Here is a 22,752-nt window from a genome sequence, read left to right as displayed (position 1 = left end):
GCGGACACGCGGCGGCCACCACCTGACCTCGGTCGGCCATGGACTGACTGAAACCGGAACACTGTAGCTACGATTCAGCGATCAATGAACTGACTGACAGCGCCATTTGGTGAGGCTCTAACTCCTAATCCGTTGGTCCTTAGCGAAAATAGTAGAAATGAAAGTTATAGCTCTAAGTACCAGCTAGAAATCATGTTACAGGACCAAGACCTAAATCTCACTGGATCACAAGTTATATCGAGCCAAAGTTGAGTACATGAAACTGGAATCTGACTTTTGACTTAGAAATATTCTAAGTGTTGAGTCAGCACCACAAATCCGACTTGTGGGCCCAAATTGAACATGTTGTGCTCATTTTCATGACTTGGCCACAAAATAACTTTTGTTCCTTATAAAATTTGCTACAACTTTGCTTTAGGTTGCTTAGACATGCAAACATTCTAAGTGGTACTTTTTGAACAGTCAAACCAAAAAGTCCTAGGGTCAAAACAAGTCAAACCATGATTTGAAATCTTAATTGGGCAAAATGATCAACATGAACATTGTTCCTAATGACTTTCTAAGCATAGCTAAGATGTTTAACAATATATTTAGCTATACCATAGATTGGTCATACAAAAATCAAGCACTAAAGGTACTGAAATGATGAAAACACTTGAAATGATACTCTTGTTTCATAATCATGTTTCACATGTTTCAAGTGATATATGCTTATGAATGGATGAATGATGCTCATGATCAGGAAATGCAAGTGCAATTAGGTAAGACTAACACCAGGGGTGTTACAGCCCTCCCCCCTTATAAAAATCTCGTCCTGAGATTTGGGTTACGAACCATTTGTTATAAAATTCTTCATAAGCTTTTTGTAGATACTCTCCTGTTTCCCAAGTTGCATCTCCCTCATCATGATGATCCCACTGTATCTTGTATGTTTTCACCACACTATTCCGAGTAGCACGTTCCTTCATGTCTAACACCCGGACTGGCTGCTCACGATACACCAAATCTGATTTGAGTTGAATACCTCGAGGTTCTATTCTTTCCTCTGGAACACGCAAGCATTTCTTGAGATGTGATACATGGAAAACTAGGAAAATGGTACTCATTGTTTCAGGTAACTCTAACTTGTAGGCTACCGGACCTCTTCATTCCAGGATCTTGTATGGTCCTATGAATCTCGCGGCAAGCTTTCTTCGGATTCCAAACCTTTTCTTCTTTATTGGCGTGACTTTCAGGTAAACATAGTCACCAACTTCAAATACAAGGGGTCTCCTTCTTTTGTCTGCATAGCTTTTCTGACGTGATTGGGCAGCTTTCATATTCTGCTGAATAATATGAACTTTCTTCTCGGCTTCTTCTACAAAGTCAATGCCATAATACCTTCTATCACCAGGCTCGACCCAATTCAATGGTGTTCTACATTTTCTGCCATATAAAGCTTCGAATGGGGCCATCTTGATGCTTTCTTGATAACTATTATTATAAGAAAATTCAGCTAACGGTAACCATGACTCCCATGATCCCTTGGAAGACAATACACAGGCTCTCAACATATCCTCCAAAACAGCATTTACTCGTTCAGTCTGACCATCTGTCTGAGGATGATAAGCGGTACTGCGAATCAAACTAGTTCCTAAGCCTTTGTGTAAATGTTCCCAAAAATGAGCCGTGAACTGTGAGCCTCTATCAGACACTATGGTCTTTGGTATTCCATGCAACCTCACAATTTCTGCGATATATCTCTCGGCATATTGAGGTGGTCGATAATCTATTTTGACAGGCAAGAAATGAGCGGTCTTGGTAAGACGATCCACAATTACCCATATCGAATCATGTCCTTTTTGAGTAGTGGGCAAACCCGTGATAAAATCCATACTGATATCGTCCCACTTCCAACTAGGGACTGATAAGGGTTGCAACATACCGGCAGGTTTCATGTGAATGGCTTTCACTCGACAACATGTGTCACATCTGGCAACATATGCTGTAATTTCTTTCTTCATTTTGGTCCACCAATAGCGGGATCTTAGTCCTTGATACATCTTACTACTTCTGGGATGAATAGATAGCTTAGAAAGGTGAGCTTCATCCATGAGCTTATTCCTAAGCTCTCGATCCTTGGGAACCACAAGACGGTTGTCAAACCACAACACGCCCTGTTCATCCACTTTAAAGTGTGGAGACGGCTCTTCTTTTATTTTCTCTTTGATGTGGAATACCCCCTTGTCAGTTTTCTGGCCTTCTATTATCTTACTCTCCAAAGAGCAACTAATCTGAATACTATGTAACATAGCAGGATGCATTAGATCGAATCCATCTTCAAGTAATGGTTGCACATTCAAGTAATGTGACTTTCTGCTCAAAGCATCTACCACTACATTGGCTTTACCAGGATGATATTGCACATTCAAGTTATAATCCTTGATCAATTCCAACCATCTACGCTGTCTCATGTTTAGCTCTGGTTGGGTAAAGATATACTTAAGACTCTTGTGATCCGTGAAAATATTGCACACATTACCAAGTAGGTAATGTCTCCAAATTTTTAGGGCGTGCACAACTGCAGCAAGTTCCAGATCATGTGTTGGATAGTTGACCTCGTGCTTTCTCAATTGACGTGATGCATAAGCTATGACTCTCCTTTCTTGCATAAGAACACAACCCAATCCAGTCTTCGATGCGTCGCAAAACACATCAAAGGGTTTCTCAATATCTGGTTGTGCTAGAACAGGAGCAGTGGTCAACAGTTTCCGCAAAGTGTGGAAAGCTGCTTCACACTCTTCTGTCCACACAAACTTGTGATCCTTCTGTAGGAGACTCATCATCGGTTTGGCGATCTTTGAGAAATCTGGTATAAAGCGACGGTAATAACCGGCTAGTCCTAGGAAACTTCTAATCTCCGGAACTGTGGTCGGTGCTTTCCAATTCATAACTTCTCGCACCTTACTTGGATCGACCGACACCCCATTCTCTGACAGAATGTGACCAAGGAAAGGAACTTCCTTCAACCAGAATTCGCATTTGCTAAACTTAGCATACAATTGATGATCTCTAAGTCTGGTCAAGACAGTTCTCAGATGCTCTTCATGATCTTTTTCGTTCTCGGAGTACACCAGAATGTCATCGATGAATACTACCACAAACTTATCCAATTCTAGCATGAAAACTGTATTCATCAAAAACATAAAGTATGCGGGAGCATTCGTCAAGCCAAAAGACATGACAAGATACTCATACAACCCGTATCTGGTGGAGAATACAGTTTTCGGTATATCCTGTGGCCTAATCTTAATCTGATGATAACTGGATCTCAAATCTATTTTTGAGAACACCTTGGCCTTGGATAATTGGTCAAACAGAACATCAATATGTGGCAAGGGATATTTATTCTTGATGGTCACAGCATTGAGTGGCCTATAATCTACGCACATTCTCAACGTGCCCTCTTTCTTCTTTTTCACAAACAAAGCGGGACATCCCCATTCAGACTTGCTTGGCCGAATAAACCCCTTTTTTGACAAATCTTCTAATTGCTTCTTCAGCTCAGCTAACTCATCTGGAGGCATCCGATAGGGTCTCCTTGAAATCGGAGCTGTTCCGGGGACTAGCTCAATTCCAAACTCAATCTCCCTATCTGGCGGAAGACCAGGTAGCTCATCCGGGAATACGTCCGGGAATTCACACACTACCAGAATCTGATGAATAGGAATGACTAGCCGTAGCACATGTAACACTTATAAGGTCTGTTCTTCGAGGCAATGGTACTTGGAAAGTACCCTCACCCAGGGGATCCTTAAGGGTAAGTACTCGACTTCCAGTATCTATGACTGCTCCCCAATCCTTCATCCAATTCATCCCTATAATGACATCCAAGACTAACCCAGACATAACTATCAAGTTCACTCGGAACTTCCTGCTACCTAATTCAAGGGTTGCCCCTCGAACCATCTGGTTGGTCAAAACATCAGCCCCTGCTGAACTTATACGGTACCCATAACCCAATTCTGTGCATAGTTGTCCATGTTTCTGTGCAAATGCTTGACTCATAAAAGAATGCGATGATCCAGAATCAAATAGAACAACTGCAGGATTTTCGTTGATAGGAAACTTACCAGCAGTGACGGGCTCTCCCTCTGGAATTTCATCCACTGTTGTACTGTGCACTCTAGCATTATAAGTCTGCTGCTTCTTCTTGGGCGGGTACGGACAAAACCTCGAGAAATGACCGGGTTGATCACAGTTATAGCAGGGTCCTCTTACTGTCCCAGCAGATCCCACAGCTCCCTTGGAACTGCCTTGTACCACAGTTGTGGCTGCTTTGTTGGGCTGTACTGCCATCTTGTACGGCTTTTGAGGTCCACGGAAATTCTGGCTTCTTGGCTGGGGTGGCCGGAATCTAGCGCCAGGTGCCGATGGGCGATATGGAGGATGACCTCCCATAGGTGCTCTAGCTTGAGACGTCCCACCTTCAAAGGCTCTCTTGCGTGTCTTGGCTGCGGTGCTGGCGTTGTTATTCTTCTCCTGCTTCAGACAGTCGCTGATGAAGTCATTGAATCTGACGCGGTTGTTGGTACCAACATGCTTCATCATTTTTGGATTGAGACCCCTCTTAAAACTGGCTATCCTTTTAGCATCTGTGTCAATCATGTCGGGAGCATAGTGACATAAGTTGTTGAAGGCATGCAGATATTGCGTCACGGTTTTGGTGCCCTGGTTCAATGCCAGAAACTCTCCCAACTTCATCTCGGTTAGCCCGGGTGGAATATAGGCTCCACGGAAAGCCTCAGCAAACTCTCTCCAAGAAATCTGAGCATTTGGAGGGAAGGTAGTACGATGGTGCTTCCACCACATTCCCGCCGGTCCTTGCAATTGAAGTGTAGCATACTCTGTTTTTAGAACCTCAGTCATCCTCAACACACGGAATTTATCTTCCATCATGTTGATCCATTCCTCAGCATCGAGTGGCTCTGTTGCTTCCTTGAATACTGGCGGCCTGGTGTCCATGAAATCCTTGAAGCTGCTATATTGGTTCACTCCCATGCCACCACCTTGATTGTTACCACGTTGAACGTTGTTGGCGATGGTTCGTAGAAGATCCTCCATGTTCTTCTGGGATTATTCCGTGTTGCACTGACTCCCTAGCAGCTGTGCGAGGAACATCTCGGGGGTAAACGGGGGAGGAGGTGGCAAATGTGGTTCAAGGGGAGGTTCATTGTTGTTGCCGTGGTTTCCACCACCACCACCACCACCACCGGTCCCCGTACCGTTAGCACCGGGCTCAGCGGCCTCATACGTGGTTCGGCGAGTGTTTGTCATCTGCATATTTCAGCAACAAGTACGATTGAGTGAAGCTGTAATAATTGCGAGTGAAGGGAAAAATTATGCCGTACTGAATTTACTGGAGAGAATAAATTCATACAATAAAACAGAGGCACAACAATCGCATTCCAATTAAAACAACAGCACTTAATCGAATTACTTAAACGGCAAACATCGCATCCATACAATCACATTGCCAGCATACATACACTGAACTTTTTATGCGTTCAGATATCGCATTCGAAAATCAAGTTCCAACCACATGCCAAGTCTCATACGTTCGAAGCAACATACGATAGATTACATGCCAACAAAAGAAAGGTCATCGCGACAAGACCTAGATACTAGCACAAAGCAACTAGCCTACTCCTCAGGGCCATCGTTGGGATCGGAGACGTCACCATCGTCTCCCGGTGATGCTGCAGGCTCATCCTGGTTGTCGTCGTCGATGTCCATGCCAGCGGCGACTGGTGGAGCATATGGGCCAACCCCATTGTAGAGCGCGTGAAACTCCTCGTGCAAGTAGCCATTGTATTCCTCTAGCTCATCGACCCTCTGCAGCAGAAGGTTTCTTGCGTTCCAGGCTTCATTCCTTTCCTGAACCAGCTGTCCAATCATGCGGTCTGCATTGTTGTTGGCTTGAGTCAACGTATGCACTCGCTGCATAGCTCTATCACCTCTCTCAACCGCCTGATCTCTCTGTAAGTTCATATCAGCCAACTGCTCCTGCAAGCTAGCTATTGCACGTGCCTGTCTCTTCTTCTGCTTCTTCCCTTTGAGCTTATCCTCACTACGCAAGCCAGTCAAAGTCCAGTAGGTACTCTCAAGACCCTCATACGCTCTAATGGCGGCGAACATAGCACTCATTGCCTGGTTGTCGCTAGCCTGTCCTTCAGCTGGACCTCTGACCAATGCGCTTCCCTGAGGCTGAACCCAAATGGCATCACGAGGATCATCCCTAGGAAAAGTACCAGCTAGGGCTGCTGCAAGCTCACTGGGAAATCTGCTCATAATGTCCCTGATGACACGAAAGGCTGCTCCCTCTGCACCCTCAGCTGGAGTGCGACCCTCAAACTCCAAATGCCAACCATCCCAATCTGGAGCATCACCGAGAGCAGGAACCGTGATATCCACCACTACAAGTCCATCATCTGCTAACTGGTTCTCATTCCAAGAGTACACCGGCTCTTGACCCTCTGGGTACCCCACATCATGGAGCACTCTCCAAAGCAAAGTTGGCATGCCAAACTCGCTCAAGAAGGTGTCCGTGGTGCGGTGCTCCCTCAGGGCCAACGGACGTCGGGGTGCTCTTCCTCCGGTGGACTTACGGGCGGTCTGCTTCGTGCGGGCCATCTGTAGCAAAAGTTCTCTTATTACCTCGGGGAAACATATTTTTGGTGATATCTCTTTTATCAAAATGAGATAATCAATTTATAAGGGGAGGAATGCATGAGATGAATGAAATGCACAAGTAACATGATGTATGTATGTGCCATATGTTCTCACAAACTTAGGAAATAAATAATTTCTAACGACGAATTCGGTGGCATAACAACGATCTCTCAAATACGTAGCTAATACGTTCTACACGATAGCATTGTTATGTACCTGCAGAAGATTCATTTCAGCCCAATTCCCAATGAATGCATAAAAGCAGTAAAATTTTTATCTACACGCTCTACACGAATCCCCAGATACGTGTACCATGGTAGTAACTACCCGAACCATCGTCCTATTGACGGCATCGCCTCCACAGACGGAAGACCCATACATGAGATACCTTTGTAAAACATGCGTAGAACATGTAATTACTCCAGCATCATATAAGCATTCACCCTAGATCGGCGGTGTATCCGATCATGCTCTCACAACTCACACTTACCGAGGCGTAGAGGCAAATGATCCATTCATTACCACTCAACCAAGTGGCACTCATACAATAGCACGCCGTATGAGCGACGAAAGAGAAATATGATGCAAGAACCCCAGTCAGTACTTAATTAAGCCACCTAAAGTCCTTAACTGGGCATAAAGGATATGATCACTGGCACACTTTATAGTTTTAAAATCACATTTTCCAAATGCCTTTTTGTTTTAAATACACTTGTGAACAGTAACACGCTAAACCATGCTCTGATACCAGCTGTGACAGAACCGACCAATTATACGAAATTAAGTAAGAAAATTATCCACCAGAGCAGACGACTAAGCAAACTTAAGCCCGTATAACCCGGTAGTCCGTGAAATCACGAAGGATTTCAAACCAACTTGTGTCCCAGCCATGATCATAATAAATTTAGCGGTCACCATCACACATTACATAAAAGTTCAAAATCTCAAATACATCAGAGTTTCAACATAGTTATTACAAACCAGTTCGAATTAAAGTAGCGGAAGTCATTTGTTCAAACCACACACACAGAGTTTAAATAGAGTGCCAGCGAATGATCATCTCCAACAAAAGCATCAGGTGAGACGTAAGGCATGACCATGCCCATGGTCCTAAGCATCACCCATCGCAGGATAAAGGCAGTTGATACAGTAGCCGTAATACATCTGTCCATCTGCAACAAGTGGGAATAAAACCCTGAGTACGAGAAGGTACTCAGCCAGACTTACCCGACATAACCGAAAATAAATGACACCAAGGATTATGAAGGGCTTTATAGTAGGGTAGCTGACTCATTTGCAAAAAGAAGCATTTTTAGCATTTCAAGAACCTTTCTAAAAGCATTATTGCCAAGTTAATTATTATTAACCTGTCAACTAGATTTGCACCTATACTAGAGTAAACATATGATTAAGCAGATAATGATAACCAATGATCATTAAACAACTTCTATACTATCATATTCATTATAACTGTCCAGGTGTTCCATAACATTTACTACGATGAAGTAACTCAAGTCAAGTGCTCACTATCCATGAGCGATGGCGATTCGAATCGATTCCTAACCAGCTGGTGATTTGTTCCTTACACAAACCTCACTCACTCGCTAAAGTGAGATATTGATCACCGAGTCAACTTTCCAGGAATCTCGAGTTTGCCAGGAACCACATGTACCCGGGGGCCGACCGACTGCACTTTGGTCTTATCATCCCGCCCCCGTGTCCTACCACACCTGCTCTGGTATAGTGCGTTGCGGGCAATCTACTCGCGCCCGAAAAAATCTCCCAGCTTCACGGTCGGAAGGTACTTTATTCGGCCAGCTAAATGTAAGGCATGCGTTCAACATGACTCGAGGCCCAACAACGGTCGGTCCTTAATCGACACAAACGGAAAGCACTACAGTCCAAAACTCTGCAAGTCTCCATCCGGTCTCAACTTCATTTAACACTTAGTTATACCATGACTTCATAGTCATCCAAGCAGATCCAGGTAACCACCTATAGCTCGCAGGTGACAGGAAATCACCTGATTTCTACCGGTCTAAGCCAGTTAAGCATTGACTCGACTGCGGATACCAGGGTAACAAGGATATAGTATAACAAAGGTAAGCAAGGTATAATGCAGCAACGGTTGCAAACAACTCCTGAACGTAATGCATCAATTTAAAGTAAGGTATTTAATTAAATAATCGTAAACCGGGAGAAAAATGCTCCGGGGCTTGCCTCTCTCGAAGGAGCTCGGACGGTGATCGGGGCACTCCGGAAGTTCCTCAACGTCCTCCTCGTCGGCTTCTGGCACTTCCTGCTGCTGCACCTCGAGCTGCTCCTCTGGCTCCTCGGGTATGACGACTGGGTTCTCGGTTTGCGATCCTGTATGATGCAATACGCGTAAGTGATTATGCAAACGGTGCATCGAAGGAGATGAATGCCATGGGTATGTTGAAATACAAGGTAGTCAACATCATCCAAGAAACTATACTATAAGCACATGTCATCTACTGCATTCTCTTCTACTACTAATATGTTAAGTCAACATATTTTATTAAATACTTCAAAGATACACCAAAGCTTTACTAATTTCTTAATCACACTTAAAGCAACATTTACTTAAACCCTAATTAATAATAGGTTTGAATAGCAACATATATTTCTGATGCTCCTAAAAATCTGAGAAAATTACAGTAGCATAATACTACCCTAAACAGACTACCATAAAAATTTCATGACATTTGGATAAGTAAACTATCCTACACAAAAATGACAAGCTATAGCATAAAAATGAGCATGAAATTACTTTGTACTATGAAAAGTGTCAAACAACAGAATTAATATTTTTCCTAGGTTCTTCATAGCCTATAATGACTGTACTAAAATTACCACATGCATGTTTTATACAAAGTTTGCTCTCTAGCAAAAATAACAAAAATCAGCCATTAAAGGCATTTGAACTACACCTCAAAATTTTCCCACAGCACATGCATGAAACATATTTTTCCTAGGAAGTACATGACCTAAGAAGATTAACGAACTTGAAATCATATTTTTCTGCAGACTATAGATTTTTTCTACATATTTTTCAAGTTATCAGCAATATCCATAATTAAATAAAATCCTACAGAAAAGTATCCCAAAAATGACATGCAATAATTTTCCCAAGTAGATCTGATGATAAGGAACCTAGCAAAATTTGTTTCAACAAATTTGGAGCAAGTTTGATCACCCAAACAATTTTCAAACCATTTTAGATTTTAGATAATAAAGAATAAAAGGGAAATCCAATCACTTAAACAGTACTGGGCCGGCCCGAAAAGATCCGATGGCCCACGACACAGCGCAGCCCAAGCCTGGCTCCCTCTTCGGCTCAGCGACTGACGCGCGGGACCCCCGTGTCATAGACACAGAACAGGGGACGGAGGGAGACGACGGCGCGGCAGCCGCGAAATTCGCCGACGGTGAGCTCCCCCGGTGAACCCGACAACACCGGCGTGCTCACCTCGGTCTCCCGCACCCATAGCACCCCTAAAGCTAGACTCTAATGGACTCCCTGGATACCGGCCATGGCCCACGGCGGCTCGACCATGGCGCACGGTGGTGCTCCGGCGAACCCCGACGGTTGGTGGCCATACAAGGCGCGCGCAAGCATAAGGTAAACAAGGCGGACCTTCCTATGCTACGGCTAGTGGCTATGGTGAAGCGGTTAGGCGGGACCGCGTGCGATCACCGGCGGCGACCATGGTGGCCATGCCGCGGTGGTGCACGGTGGCAATGTCGCTCACCTACAGCTTGGCTGGCTCCATGAAAGCGCTGACGAGGTCCAAGAGGCGATGGTGGAGCTACGGGTTGAATGGTGGTGGCTGTGGCGCCGCGGCGAGCTCGAGCGAGCTCGGCGGAGCTGATGGCGTCGGCGGTGCACTGCGGCTGCGAATGGGGAAGGCAAGGAGGGGTGAAAGGGGGCAGAGCGCGTGCGGAGAGCAGCAGGGCGCGCTCCTCTTCAAGCCAGCCAGCGCGCTGCCTGGTCAGGGCGAGCCGAGCGCGTGGCGGACACGCGGCGGCCACCACCTGACCTCGGTCGGCCATGGACTAACTGAAATCGAAACACTGTAGCTACGATTCAGCGATCAATGAACTGACTGACAGCGCCATTTGGTGAGGCTCTAACTCCTAATCCGTTGGTCCTTAGCGAAAATAGTAGAAATGAAAGTTATAGCTCTAAGTACCAGCTAGAAATCATGTTACAGGACCAAGACCTAAATCTCACTGGATCACAAGTTATATCGAGCCAAAGTTGAGTACATGAAACTGGAATCTGACTTTTGACTTAGAAATATTCTAAGTGTTGAGTCAGCACCACAAATCCGACTTGTGGGCCCAAATTGAACATGTTGTGCTCATTTTCATGACTTGGCCACAAAATAACTTTTGTTCCTTATAAAATTTGCTACAACTTTGCTTTAGGTTGCTTAGACATGCAAACATTCTAAGTGGTACTTTTTGAACAGTCAAACCAAAAAGTCCTAGGGTCAAAACAAGTCAAACCATGATTTGAAATCTTAATTGGGCAAAATGATCAACATGAACATTGTTCCTAATGACTTTCTAAGCATAGCTAAGATGTTTAACAATATATTTAGCTATACCATAGATTGGTCATACAAAAATCAAGCACTAAAGGTACTGAAATGATGAAAACACTTGAAATGATACTCTTGTTTCATAATCATGTTTCACATGTTTCAAGTGATATATGCTTATGAATGGATGAATGATGCTCATGATCAGGAAATGCAAGTGCAATTAGGTAAGACTAACACCAGGGGTGTTACAAGATTCTCCGTCACATCAAATCTTACGGCACATGCATGGAGCATTAAATGTAGGTGTCGGTGTTTCGTACAAGCACCGGCAAGTAAATTTATAGTAATACGTGTTAGGCTCGGATGGTGCGCTAAAGGACACAAAATTTATACTGGTTCGGGCCGAATGTCCCTACGTCCAGTTTGCTGCTGCTCGTGTTATTAGCACCGTGAATGGTCTGTAGTAAGGGGTACAAACGATCGAGAGAGGGACTGATCCCAGGTCTCTGATGGATGGGTTGATAGGAGGTCAAGAGCTTCGTGGCCGCTTGACTGTGTGTATGAGTGCGTGGTCTTCTTTTCGGTCTTTCGAGTCCGTCCCCCTGATAGAGGAAGTGCATCCCCTTTTATAGAGGAAGGGGTGGCTTTTACAAGGGCGAGGGTTTAGGATGTATATTCTACTTAATCTTGTGGCTCACGTCTTCCTAATCCTCCTCCTTTATTCTGGTGAGTGCGAAGGAAGATATGCGCCTACAATACTGTTGATGTCTCTGTAGAATGTCAGGTTGATTACAGAATGCTGCCCTACGCAGGGTGTGGGCTGTAGTACTGTGGTTTTGACTTATTGACCTCTCCCAGCCTTGCTCCGCACGCCTTCTGGTTTCTATGAGTCTTCGTCGGAGGGACGAGGGGTCGGGGTCCGGAGCGACGACGTGGTCAAGGCCTTCTGACTTGGTGGACCCGAGGAGTCGGGAAGTGGGTGCCGCTCCCTGGGGTCCATAGTATGATGATGGAATGTCCGTCGTGCGTGGAGATATTAAGTCCTTTTCTGGAGCGTAGCGGTTATCGTATATCTTCGTCGGGTTGCGTGTCCCAGGGCTGAAGGCGGCGCCTACAACTCTATAGGGCGAGGAGCACGCACCTGTACAACCTTTCGGGCTCTGCGGTGCCCGGAAGGGTCTAAAGCACCTGTCCTGTCATCCCCTGGCAGTACTTTTCCTGCCAGGGCGCAGGGTATGGTCCTTGGAGCTACGGTTGACCCGAACGTCTTGTCTTGCCCTGTACTTATCATCTCGAGGGAATGGGGAGAAGTTGTCAGGGAGGATGAATCCAATCTTTAGGTATGGAGTAGGGTGAGACTCGTTCCTTGCCGTCGGACGAAACGGAGACCAATTCCTATCTCTCGGGTGAGACCGACCTTGCCCCTCCGGGGTCGGGCGAGGCGGAACCTATCCCTCAGCCCTCGGGTGAGACCGAGCCCACCTTCAAGGCGTCGGGCGAGACGGAGTTTATCCCTTGGCCCTCGGGCGAGACCGAGCCTGTTCCAATGGCGTTGGGCGAGACGGAGATTAACCTTGAGCCCTCGGGCGAGGCAGAGTTATCTCCCAAAGGCGTCGGACGAGGTGGAACCAAACTCCTGTTTACCCGAACGAGGGATGAAACGGCGCCCTTATGCATCCAGAAGTTTTTCACGTTCGGCGGTTATTGGTTCCACCTTCTGGGGTATCCCGGTATTAGGTCCCCGACAGTAGGTAAAAAGAATAACTAATTGCACAGTTTGCCCGTAATTGGTGAGACAAATCTTTTAAGCTTAAATAGTCCATAATTGGACAATTTTTGCCAAATACAAACGAAAGTGCTACAGTAGCCAAAAGCCAAAAAATTTCGCATCTAAACAGGGCCTTAGTTTCAAAAAGTTTTCTCAAAAAGTGCTACAGTAGCCATCACATCGAATCTTGCAATACATGCATGGAGCATTAAATGTAGACGAAAAAAACTAATTGCACAGTTTAATTGGAAATCACAAGACGAACATTTTGAGCCTAATTAGTCTATAATTAAATACTAATTGTTAAATAAAAACGAAAATACTACCGTAACCAAATTCCCAAATTTCGTCCGACTAAACAAGCCCTACCGTCCATAAGCTACCGCTGGAATATACTACAGGGTGGCTGTAAGTTTCCCAACAATTTTCTGGACTTCTGTCGCATTTATTCTGGTCGTAGTACATACTAGTATTATGAGAATTGATTTCACACCTAAAGACTGCAAGATAGACTGAGCACATTAAACTGCAGGATGGCTTTAATTTCACAGACGCATGCAGACACTGGATTTTAACCATGGCCATGTGAACAAGAAAACGAATACTCAGTCACAGTAAGGATCGTCCTGTTCGCCTGGTTTTAAAGCAGTATTTTTTTCGGCCAATGAATAATATTTTTCTCCTACAGTAAATCAATCAACAGTACTTTTAGCCATGGCTTATCAGCCAAAGCATAAATTACATGACTTATACTGAACATGCCAATCGCAACACAACAAAATGATTGTAAGTTGACCTTTAGCGTTCATCTGCCACAATGTTTAATTACAACATTAGAAACTTTCTGCTGAATGTTTATTTGAATAAAACTTTTGAATGCATATCATCAGCCTATTCACTTGCTCATATACGATCGTGGATTTCAGCCAACGAACAATATTTTTCTCTCACACCAAACCAGCCGGCAGTAAATAATCCACGATCGTTTATGACAAAACGAACAGGCTGCATGAGCGGAAGAGTTGGGCGGCCAGAAACAGGAAGACATTGCATCCCAACTTCTTTCAAGCAACTCATGTCTAGCAGCCTAGCTAGAAAAGGGGAAGAAAAAGGTAAAAAAAATATTTACAGAGCAAGGTCATCATATCAGCATGGACCTCAGGTTCAGGCACTCAATCACTCAAATCCTGTTGCAAATTGCAATCCTGTGAAGGATGGCTTTATTCGAGAACTGCAGAACTCAACACCTGCATGAAAGCCACAGCCGAACAGGTGCTCACCTCCCTACTCCTGTGCTAACTCAAAACTGGCAAGAAGTGCCAAGCCTCTGCTTTGCCCTTTGCGCTGTGACACTGCACTTGTGGGAGCGGAATGTCTCAGGCAGGAGCTCCTGGAACTTCTCGAGGAACAGGCCCCACGTCTCAGTTTTCATGTCAGCCAGCTTGACGAAGCTCACACTTGTAGGGAGCATATCGTTTGCACTTCCCCAGTTACAAAGTTGAGAGCCACTGTCATTGCTGTTGCTCTTAGAAGTATTCACAGGATCCACAAACTTAGGACCAGCAGACAGTTGACGCTGGGTTTTGTCTGCTAGATTGACATCCTTCAGTGAGGTTGACAGCTTTGAAATGTTAGCAAGCCACTTATTGACAGGCTTAGGGCAAGCTAACTTTCCAGCATCGCTTTCTACCTCCTCAGTATCATCTTCCTCTTCTTCCTCCTCTTCTTCATCGGCTTCATCCAATTTGGACAGTTGGTTTCTGGAGTTTCTTGTCTTAAATTCAAACTGGTGGGCTGATGGTTCTTTTAGCATTTCATGATCTTCGCTGTCAAGTTCAAACTGAGTTAAATCCTCCTCACCAGAGTCATGTTCTGTGGTACTGTCTTCTTGTTCTGCTGCTAGCCTCCTTGCCTCCATGCAGACAAACTCTAGCTCACTTGGCTGATCTTCCATCCCAGTAAATTCTCTGCTCATCATCTCCCCAATCTCTGCAAGGCACAGACCAAATGCTGTGGCTTCTTTTAGAAATATGGTTGAGAGTATTAGTACTCTCAGGCATGCTTCACGGATCATAGGCAACTCCATCCGCAGCATGTCAGCATCTTTCACTGGATCAAGATTTGCAATGTACTCGAGCTCATCCTCGGAGAATGGGACTGATGCCTGAGGCCAGTGGATCCATTCAAAATAAGGATCCTCCAAACACTCTGGAAGGCAGAGACCATGATCAATAGGAATAAGTTCAGTCTGATTCCCAAATTTTCCTGCTCCAGTTTGCTTCCTTACCAGAAGATTTCCAGCATGTCTATCAGTGTTGAAGATCCTGATGTCAAGAATACCAATCCTATGGACAGCAGAAACAGGAAAGCTTGAGGTGCCATGATCACTGGCATCAAAATCATGAGGAATAAACTGCTGAAATGATGCAATCTTGCTAACAGCTTGAGTGCTACCATCAGCAATATTTTTGTTAGCACAGTTGGCGCGCCTTCATTCATATGAAACACAGGATGAGAAATCTTAACAAGTAGCGTCGGAGGGACATTAGCAGAATTATCATGGTCCAGAAGGTAGGCAGCAACCTCTCTGAATCCAGTCTCACCAATTCGAACTGATCTTTTGAGGCCTGGCTGCCCAAGGGATTTCCCTATAAAACCTTTTGGGTTGTTGGGTGCAAAAGGCTCCTCATCATTTGGCTTCACAATTGCCGCATTCTCACCTTTGCTGTTCTTGAAATAGTAGGCACCACCAAGCCCACTTTTGATAGGTACTGGATCCACACCTTTCCTGATTGCCCTAGCAACATCCTTCACGAGCTGCCTTGCTCGAGAACAGCGGCTCGGGCATACTAACAGTTCAATTGGACAACCCTTGTCTTTTTGCTGTTGGAGATCCTTGCCTCTAGGAGACAAGCATGGAGTGGAGGAACTTCGATGCATGAAAGTCTTTGTGAGAAGCAATGGGGAATCATTTCTAATGGTGCTAAGATCATTTTTCAGAACACGATCGCCTAATGTCAGTGACCTCTCATCAGTAGGAAAGTTTAAGGCCACCTGCAGCCTTCTTTTGACCGTGTGTGCATTGTCACCACGATCCAATTGAATAGCCAGGACACAACCAGTGTCAGTTTGGACAAAAACACGTTTCCATCCGCCAACCTTGGTCTCGCTTCTGCTTTTGGTAGGGTACTCGCTGCTAAGAGCTCGGTCCAAGGCTGAGACTGCCATCTGGGTCTGCACCGGGCTCTCCAAGTTGCGAGGCATGGTGGAAACTGAAAGAGGAATTGAGGCCAATGTACTAGAGGAAGTTGCCAGAATCCGGCCTTTCTTGATCCTCTCTTGTTTCCTTCTGCACCCGCCGAATTCAGCAGACGAGTGAGAGAGAGAGATGTCACAGCAGAGATCATCAGGCGACGACAGACATCTTGTACAACTAGCTAGACAGCACCATAAGGTGAAGACAGGCAGATAGCAGCAACCCTCCTACAGCAGGTAGCTGTTACTTATGAGACTGGACAAGCTTGCTTGTTGATTGTTAGATCCTGCAAGAACAGAAAGAATTAGAGGAGGTTATCATCATAATCCACAGAAAGAAGAAACTAACAACTAACAAGACAAGAATGATTCTCCCCATGACATACAATCCACTCTAGCACCATTCCTGTTCTACATGGACCGTGAAACAGAAGATAAGGAAGCTTCCTCGTGATACACTCAAGCAGTCATGCAATCAATAAATCCCAACACTTCACATGGTTAAAGTAAGCATCCACATTTGTTAAGGAAAAGTTGACACACACAAGGAGTGGACTACCACTTTCCATATAATTGTTGACCATTAGGTGGTTTTTTAAATGTACATGTTGAAGCTATAATATGGAAGAAAGATGCATCTTCTGCAGTTGTATCATTTCAGATTCGAGCTGTCCCCTCTTCACTCTTCCACCAAAAGCAGTATAAGCACCTATGTCACCTGATGAGATCCAGGCATGCCACTAACTTCCACACGGCAACCAAAACAAGCAACCTGGAAAACCCACATCTCAGCTCTTGCTGGTAGATGAATGGATCAGCCACCTCATCGCATCTCATCTCAGAAGGGTTAGTCAAAACTGTAAGCAATTGTCAAAGGTGGTCCTTTTACTACAGGAACGAGCTAAATCTGCACTACGGCGGTAGCTCTGCACAGGCACAAACTCTGATCGACAAAAATCCGCTTCTGCTAAAAGCAGATGAAGAAGAAAACGCCTAATGGTATGGCGTCAAGAGGTAGAAGACTAAGCTACCATTGATTCACCATGCTGTGCAATCGGGCATCCAAGTTGAGAGCTTAGTGAATGAAGCAACATAACAAAAGGAAACAATTGTTCTGGAAGCTACTCGAAATGGAGCAGTGCTGCATCTATGTGCAATAAAGCATAGTTATTTCCTGCTAAATATGCCACCTTTTGCTCTCCCGGCTATTAAAAACAAACCAAAAATGGGAAGAAAAATATATAGACTCGGCAGATTTGGTGAAATGAACACCAGCGGAAACGGACAACCCCAGGAAAGTCGAGGAGAAGGAGTCCCCACACGTACCTGATCCAATGCGGAGCCCAGGGATTGGTGGATTGCGCCGTCGGAGTCGCAGATCTGGCACTGCTCCGGCGCCGCCGCTGCCGCACTCCGAGAAGGCAGCACCACCAGTCCCTGTCCGACGGGCGGGCGCCGCGCCACCAACTCTCGGTTGCTGGCACCACGGCCCTACCTCCCGGCGCCCCCACTGGCCGCCTCTGCTTCCCAGCTCCCACCCACGCTTGTTCAATCGTTCCTGGTGTCTGTGCTGTGTGTTCGTGCGCAGGGACAGGGGTGGTGAGCCTCAAGTAGGGGTGGGGTGACCGGGTGAGGAATGGGTTAGACTGGCCCGTACCCTTCGCTGAGAAAGTAAGCCCAAACGGCTGATCTTTTACGAGAAAAAAATAATATTTCAGTCGAAAAAGATAGATTATAAGAGAAGCAAATATGACGATCTTCAACAACAACACCTACAATATAAGACTTATTCAACGTTTGGGTAGCGCTACAGTCAAAGGGTTCAATACCTATTTGACATCATCTCCAACAACAGGACCCGAAAGAGAATCCTTTCTGCAAATGAGTTTCCAGGAGAGAGAATATTCATAATTGGGTTGTGGCCTCTCAAAGAACCTAAAATAGATCTCCCGTATAGGTACTCTGTTGAAGGCTGATTTTGGGTCTCCTGCTACCCATTTTGAGTTTGGGTGTCCATATGAGTCACCTATTAGAGACAGTCTTAGAGAGGGGTTAAGAGAGGTGGGTTAACAAATATCCATGGTTAGAGAGAGAGGTGAGTTTGGCGTGAGGGGATTGGTCAAGGTAACGACCGTCTCTGTTTTCTTCTTTTGCACTTGCGACCATCTAAATTCCCTATAATTTCGTTCAGGTCTCAGCATTTCCCAGTCATGGGAATAAAAAAGTTGGACCATCTAATAACTATCTAAGGAGGGACCGTATATTTGCTTAGAGAACCTTAAGTTGGTTACTATAGTTACATGAAAATTGGTCGAATGTGTAAACATTAGAAATGTTTTCATTGGGTGTTGTTTTGCTTCGCTAATTCAGAGAGTGATGTGGATTCTTAACCACGGTAAGTGATTAGTGGATCGATCAAAGGGTCCATGTGTGAGACTTCGTTGGTTTAGCACTTGAGACACAAAGGGTTTATCCTAGTTTTGGCGTCTAAGCCCTACGTCCAGCAGCGAGTTCTTCATGTTAAAATACTCAAGCGAGTTCTTACACCAAAGGAGAGATGGTAGGAGAGCGCTACTGATCTAGGGGTTTTTTGGGATTCGTCCCCTCTATGGGAGCCTTTGTCCTGCCTTACATTTCGGAGGACGAGAGGAATACAAGGAGCATGGGTTCTAGACGCTCCCTTGGGCAACAAGGGGTGCTAGGGTTTCGCATCCCTTCAGGTCGTTGGACAACGTTAAATTGTCCCTGACACCACCTGTAGGAGTTGGAGCTGACCGTCAAAGCCCAGAGAAAGTCGTTGTGTCTCACCTAGGTTCATCCTCTTCCATGGTGTCCGTCGTACGCCAAAGGGGTGAGCGCTTCCTTAATTAGGAGTGACTAATAGAGGGGCCTGCACGTCCATCTTCTTCCTCAAGCAAAGGCGTGATGTCCCCTTGTCATATTGCGGCACGCCCTGGGCATGACCCCAAATTGGGAGTGGCTGACACTGCCTTGTGGGGGACGAGGAGACAGGGGTCCAACAGGTAGGTGTGGGCGTTTGGTTTTAACTGAATTATCAAGTCGGTTATATGGTCTTATATTATTTTGGTCTTTCAAAACCAGAGACCGAAGTTGTGCCCAATATAACAATGACTAACATTTTGGTCTCTCAATTTTTAGTTCGGTGTCTCGGTTTCAGCCGAAAAGACCGATGCATCACAATTTCATAGGCACACACACCAAGTTTATCACATTTGACATGCACATTCACAGCCAGCACATCAACAAATTGAGGAGTCAGAAGATTGGGTCTCATACAAGCAGTTCCAACAGCTCAGTTTGCCCAGAAACGAAGCTCCTTCTGGTCGTACCTTTCTTCTAGATCAAGCGACCGGGATGCACGAATGGATGGTGGTGGTCGAAGGCTCATGGTCGTCGAAGACTCACTGATTTAGTAATTGTTTTTTTTAACTATAGGAGATGCTCTAATTTACCATTTACTTTGGGCCCATCTAAAATTAGGCCCCAAGCTTGTTTAAGTAAAAAGCTAAACCTGGTTTTTCTTCTGCTTTAAGCGAAGTTGTTTTTGTATGCTGGAGCTTTGCATAACCCAAGGGAAAAAGAGGCACAATGACGACGTGTAAATATGTAGTGTAGTTATTTGTCTTTATTTTAGTACAGCGCGTCATGATCATCTGTCTATCTAAACATTACTTGTAAAAGATACGTACAGTTTCGCTGGACGATGGCTACTTCTCTTCGCCTAACACGAAAGGACATCATGTCATACTCGTGACACTGGGAGGGCGAGAAGCTTCGTTCACACCCCTGCAGCCCTGCTCTATGCTGCCCTTTTTGTGGCTTGGATCGATCGATGGGTAGTGTGTGGCATGGTTTTTTTTGTGTACTCATCATCGTGACAGGCTAGCGGAGCATCCATGCGCAGCAGTAGTGTAGCCAGGGGCGTACGTTAGTGTTGGCTCCCAAGCAAAAACCAGCAGCATGTTCGGCTGTGGCTGAAACGATCGTGGATTATTACCGCTGGTTAGTTTGGTGTGAGAGAAAAATACTGTTCGTTTACGACCAAACGAACAGGCTGCCCTGCACACAGGAAGTCGTGAGGGAACCGTATGTACGAGTACGATACGCCGGCCGGTGTCCCGGCGGCGTTTGAGCACGCATTTGATGCTCCACGTCAAGCGTGTCCAACCCAGGCCGTGCCGGTTTCCTTATCAAGGGATAATAAGAGATAAGGCTCATGATGTGGTCTGGGCTAGCTTCTCCTTTGGTACGTTCACGGCAGCAAATTGCGAGTGCAAACGTGCGTGCATGCAACGCTCAATGGTGTGACACGCACATATACGTACCTTGCGATTTTTTGTTGCAAGTTTGTGACAAAGTTAGCTTCTTTTCTGTTGGTCTGTTTCGTCTTTATTATACTCCTTTCTTGCCGTGGTGAATCATCACTGCATGTTAGCTTCGGTTTTGTTTGTAGTGTCCTTCTTATTACCTTTTTCCGGCTTATATATACACTGTATGGTGCTAGAGCGTGTGCGTATGACGTGTGTAGTTCACTCGATCAGGTCATGAGCAATATGTGTGTTCAGGATGTTTGTCTGCACGCATGCCAAATGGCAGCCAGCACACGTTGGATTGGAAAGCAAAAGCTGGCTGACGGGCATCATATACTTCCTGCACTTTCGCACAGGCTTACGCAAGCAAAGTAATACTAGACAAATAAAGTACCCCTAGTTACCACTCCTTCCCAAAGCTTCTTTGTTCTCACTTCTTCACTCTACAGTAATATATATATATATATATATATATATATATATATATATATATATATATATATATATATATTATTTCCTACTTCCAGGGAGTAGTTACTCCCATGTGTATATCTCTAGATTTAGGGTATATATAGCCCAACGAAGTGTATGTAGATGGAGTATATCATCATACTAGACCATCTAAGGTACTATGTATGATAAGTATGTATGTATACTTAGCGTATATGATTATACTTATTTTATATGCTACTATCATAGTATTATATAATATATTAAAAATATATGCTCTTTTGATTTTTTTTTCATTTAGTAAAGATCTAGAGTACCTTAATATTAGTACGTTAACATACTCAAACTGATAAATGAGTATGTACACATATGCAACATGATTTATTGATTATGGGAGTAACTACTCCCGTGAGTATATAAAATGCACTATATATATACACACACACGGTAAGGCTATTCTGTAATACGATAATGTTTGTACCAATTTACGATAATGACAATACACATTTACGATACATGAGTTACTATAATTCAATATGATACTTACCATAATGTTATGTTATAGTGTTATAGTAAATCACTTACGAGAGAGTTACCATAATCTCGTAAATTAGTATAGTAATTATTGTAACTCAAAGTGACCACAAAATAACTTATTCTGCGGCCAGCTACATGACAGTAGTAGTTCTGTAGCTGGCTACAAAATAACTTATTCTATAGCCACTTTGAATTACGATAATTATTATGTTAATTTACAAGATTATAGTAACTCCTTACTAAGTGGTTTACTATAACGTTATGGTAAATATCCCCATGTATTATAGTAACCCCACTATCGTAAATATGTATTGACATTATCGTAAATTAGTATATAAAATTATCGTAAATAGAGGTGACTACAGAATAACTTATTTTGTAGCTGACTATTGAATATAATATACACACATACGGTAAGGCTATTCTGCAGCTAGCCACAGAATAGCTTATTCTATAGCCACCTTGTTTAACGATAATGTTGGTACCAATTTACGATAATGACAATACACATTTACGATACATGAGTTACTATAATTCAAGATGATACTTATCATAATATTATAGTAAATCACTAATGAGAGAGTTACCAAAATCTTGTAAATTAGTATAGTAATTATCGTAACTCAAAATGGCCACAGAATAGCTTATTCTACGGCCAGCTACATGACACTATGCATATATAGCTTATTCTACGGTCAGCTACACAACACTACGCATATATATATATATATATATATATATATATATATATATATATATATATATATATATATATATATATATATATATACACTGTACACCTTGTAGCGACAGCGCTACACAGGATTTGTAGGCTAAAGACGACGATGCGACGGTCCTAGGCAGGCTCTCCGCGTTGCTGTGTTGCCGTCGAGTCCAGCGGCTTTATTCTAGACTAGATAGATAGGGAGCCGAGGAAAATAAAGATGCAAAAGCGCACGAGAGAAAACGACATGGCCGATCGAGTTGCGGCCGGGGATTCATCGATGCTCGACGGCGAGTGCACGGGCTATATCGCGCGCAACGGTGTTGGAAGGAGCATGGAAGAAGAACCTCGGCTGGACGGATGAGCCTCTCTCGCTCCGTCGCTTTATTTTATTTTCCAGCTCAG

At 44.4% G+C, this 22,752-nt stretch overlaps 1 protein-coding gene across 1 annotated transcript; it reads right to left on the bottom strand.

Moving 5' to 3' along the window:
* Positions 1–13,852: 13,852 nt before the first annotated feature.
* Positions 13,853–17,878, bottom strand: LOC136527712 (phosphatidylinositol 4-kinase gamma 5-like). Its single transcript, XM_066520519.1, is given in 3 exon segments — positions 13,853–15,537; positions 15,540–16,592; positions 17,632–17,878. Coding segments are annotated over 2 exon segments (1,962 nt in total). The 5' UTR covers positions 16,315–16,592; positions 17,632–17,878; the 3' UTR covers positions 13,853–14,350.
* Positions 17,879–22,752: the final 4,874 nt, after the last annotated feature.

Source organism: Miscanthus floridulus, chromosome 19 (genome assembly GCF_019320115.1).
Source record: "Miscanthus floridulus cultivar M001 chromosome 19, ASM1932011v1, whole genome shotgun sequence".
Lineage (NCBI taxonomy): Eukaryota > Viridiplantae > Streptophyta > Magnoliopsida > Poales > Poaceae > Miscanthus > Miscanthus floridulus.
This window is presented reverse-complemented; position numbering and strand designations above follow the sequence as displayed.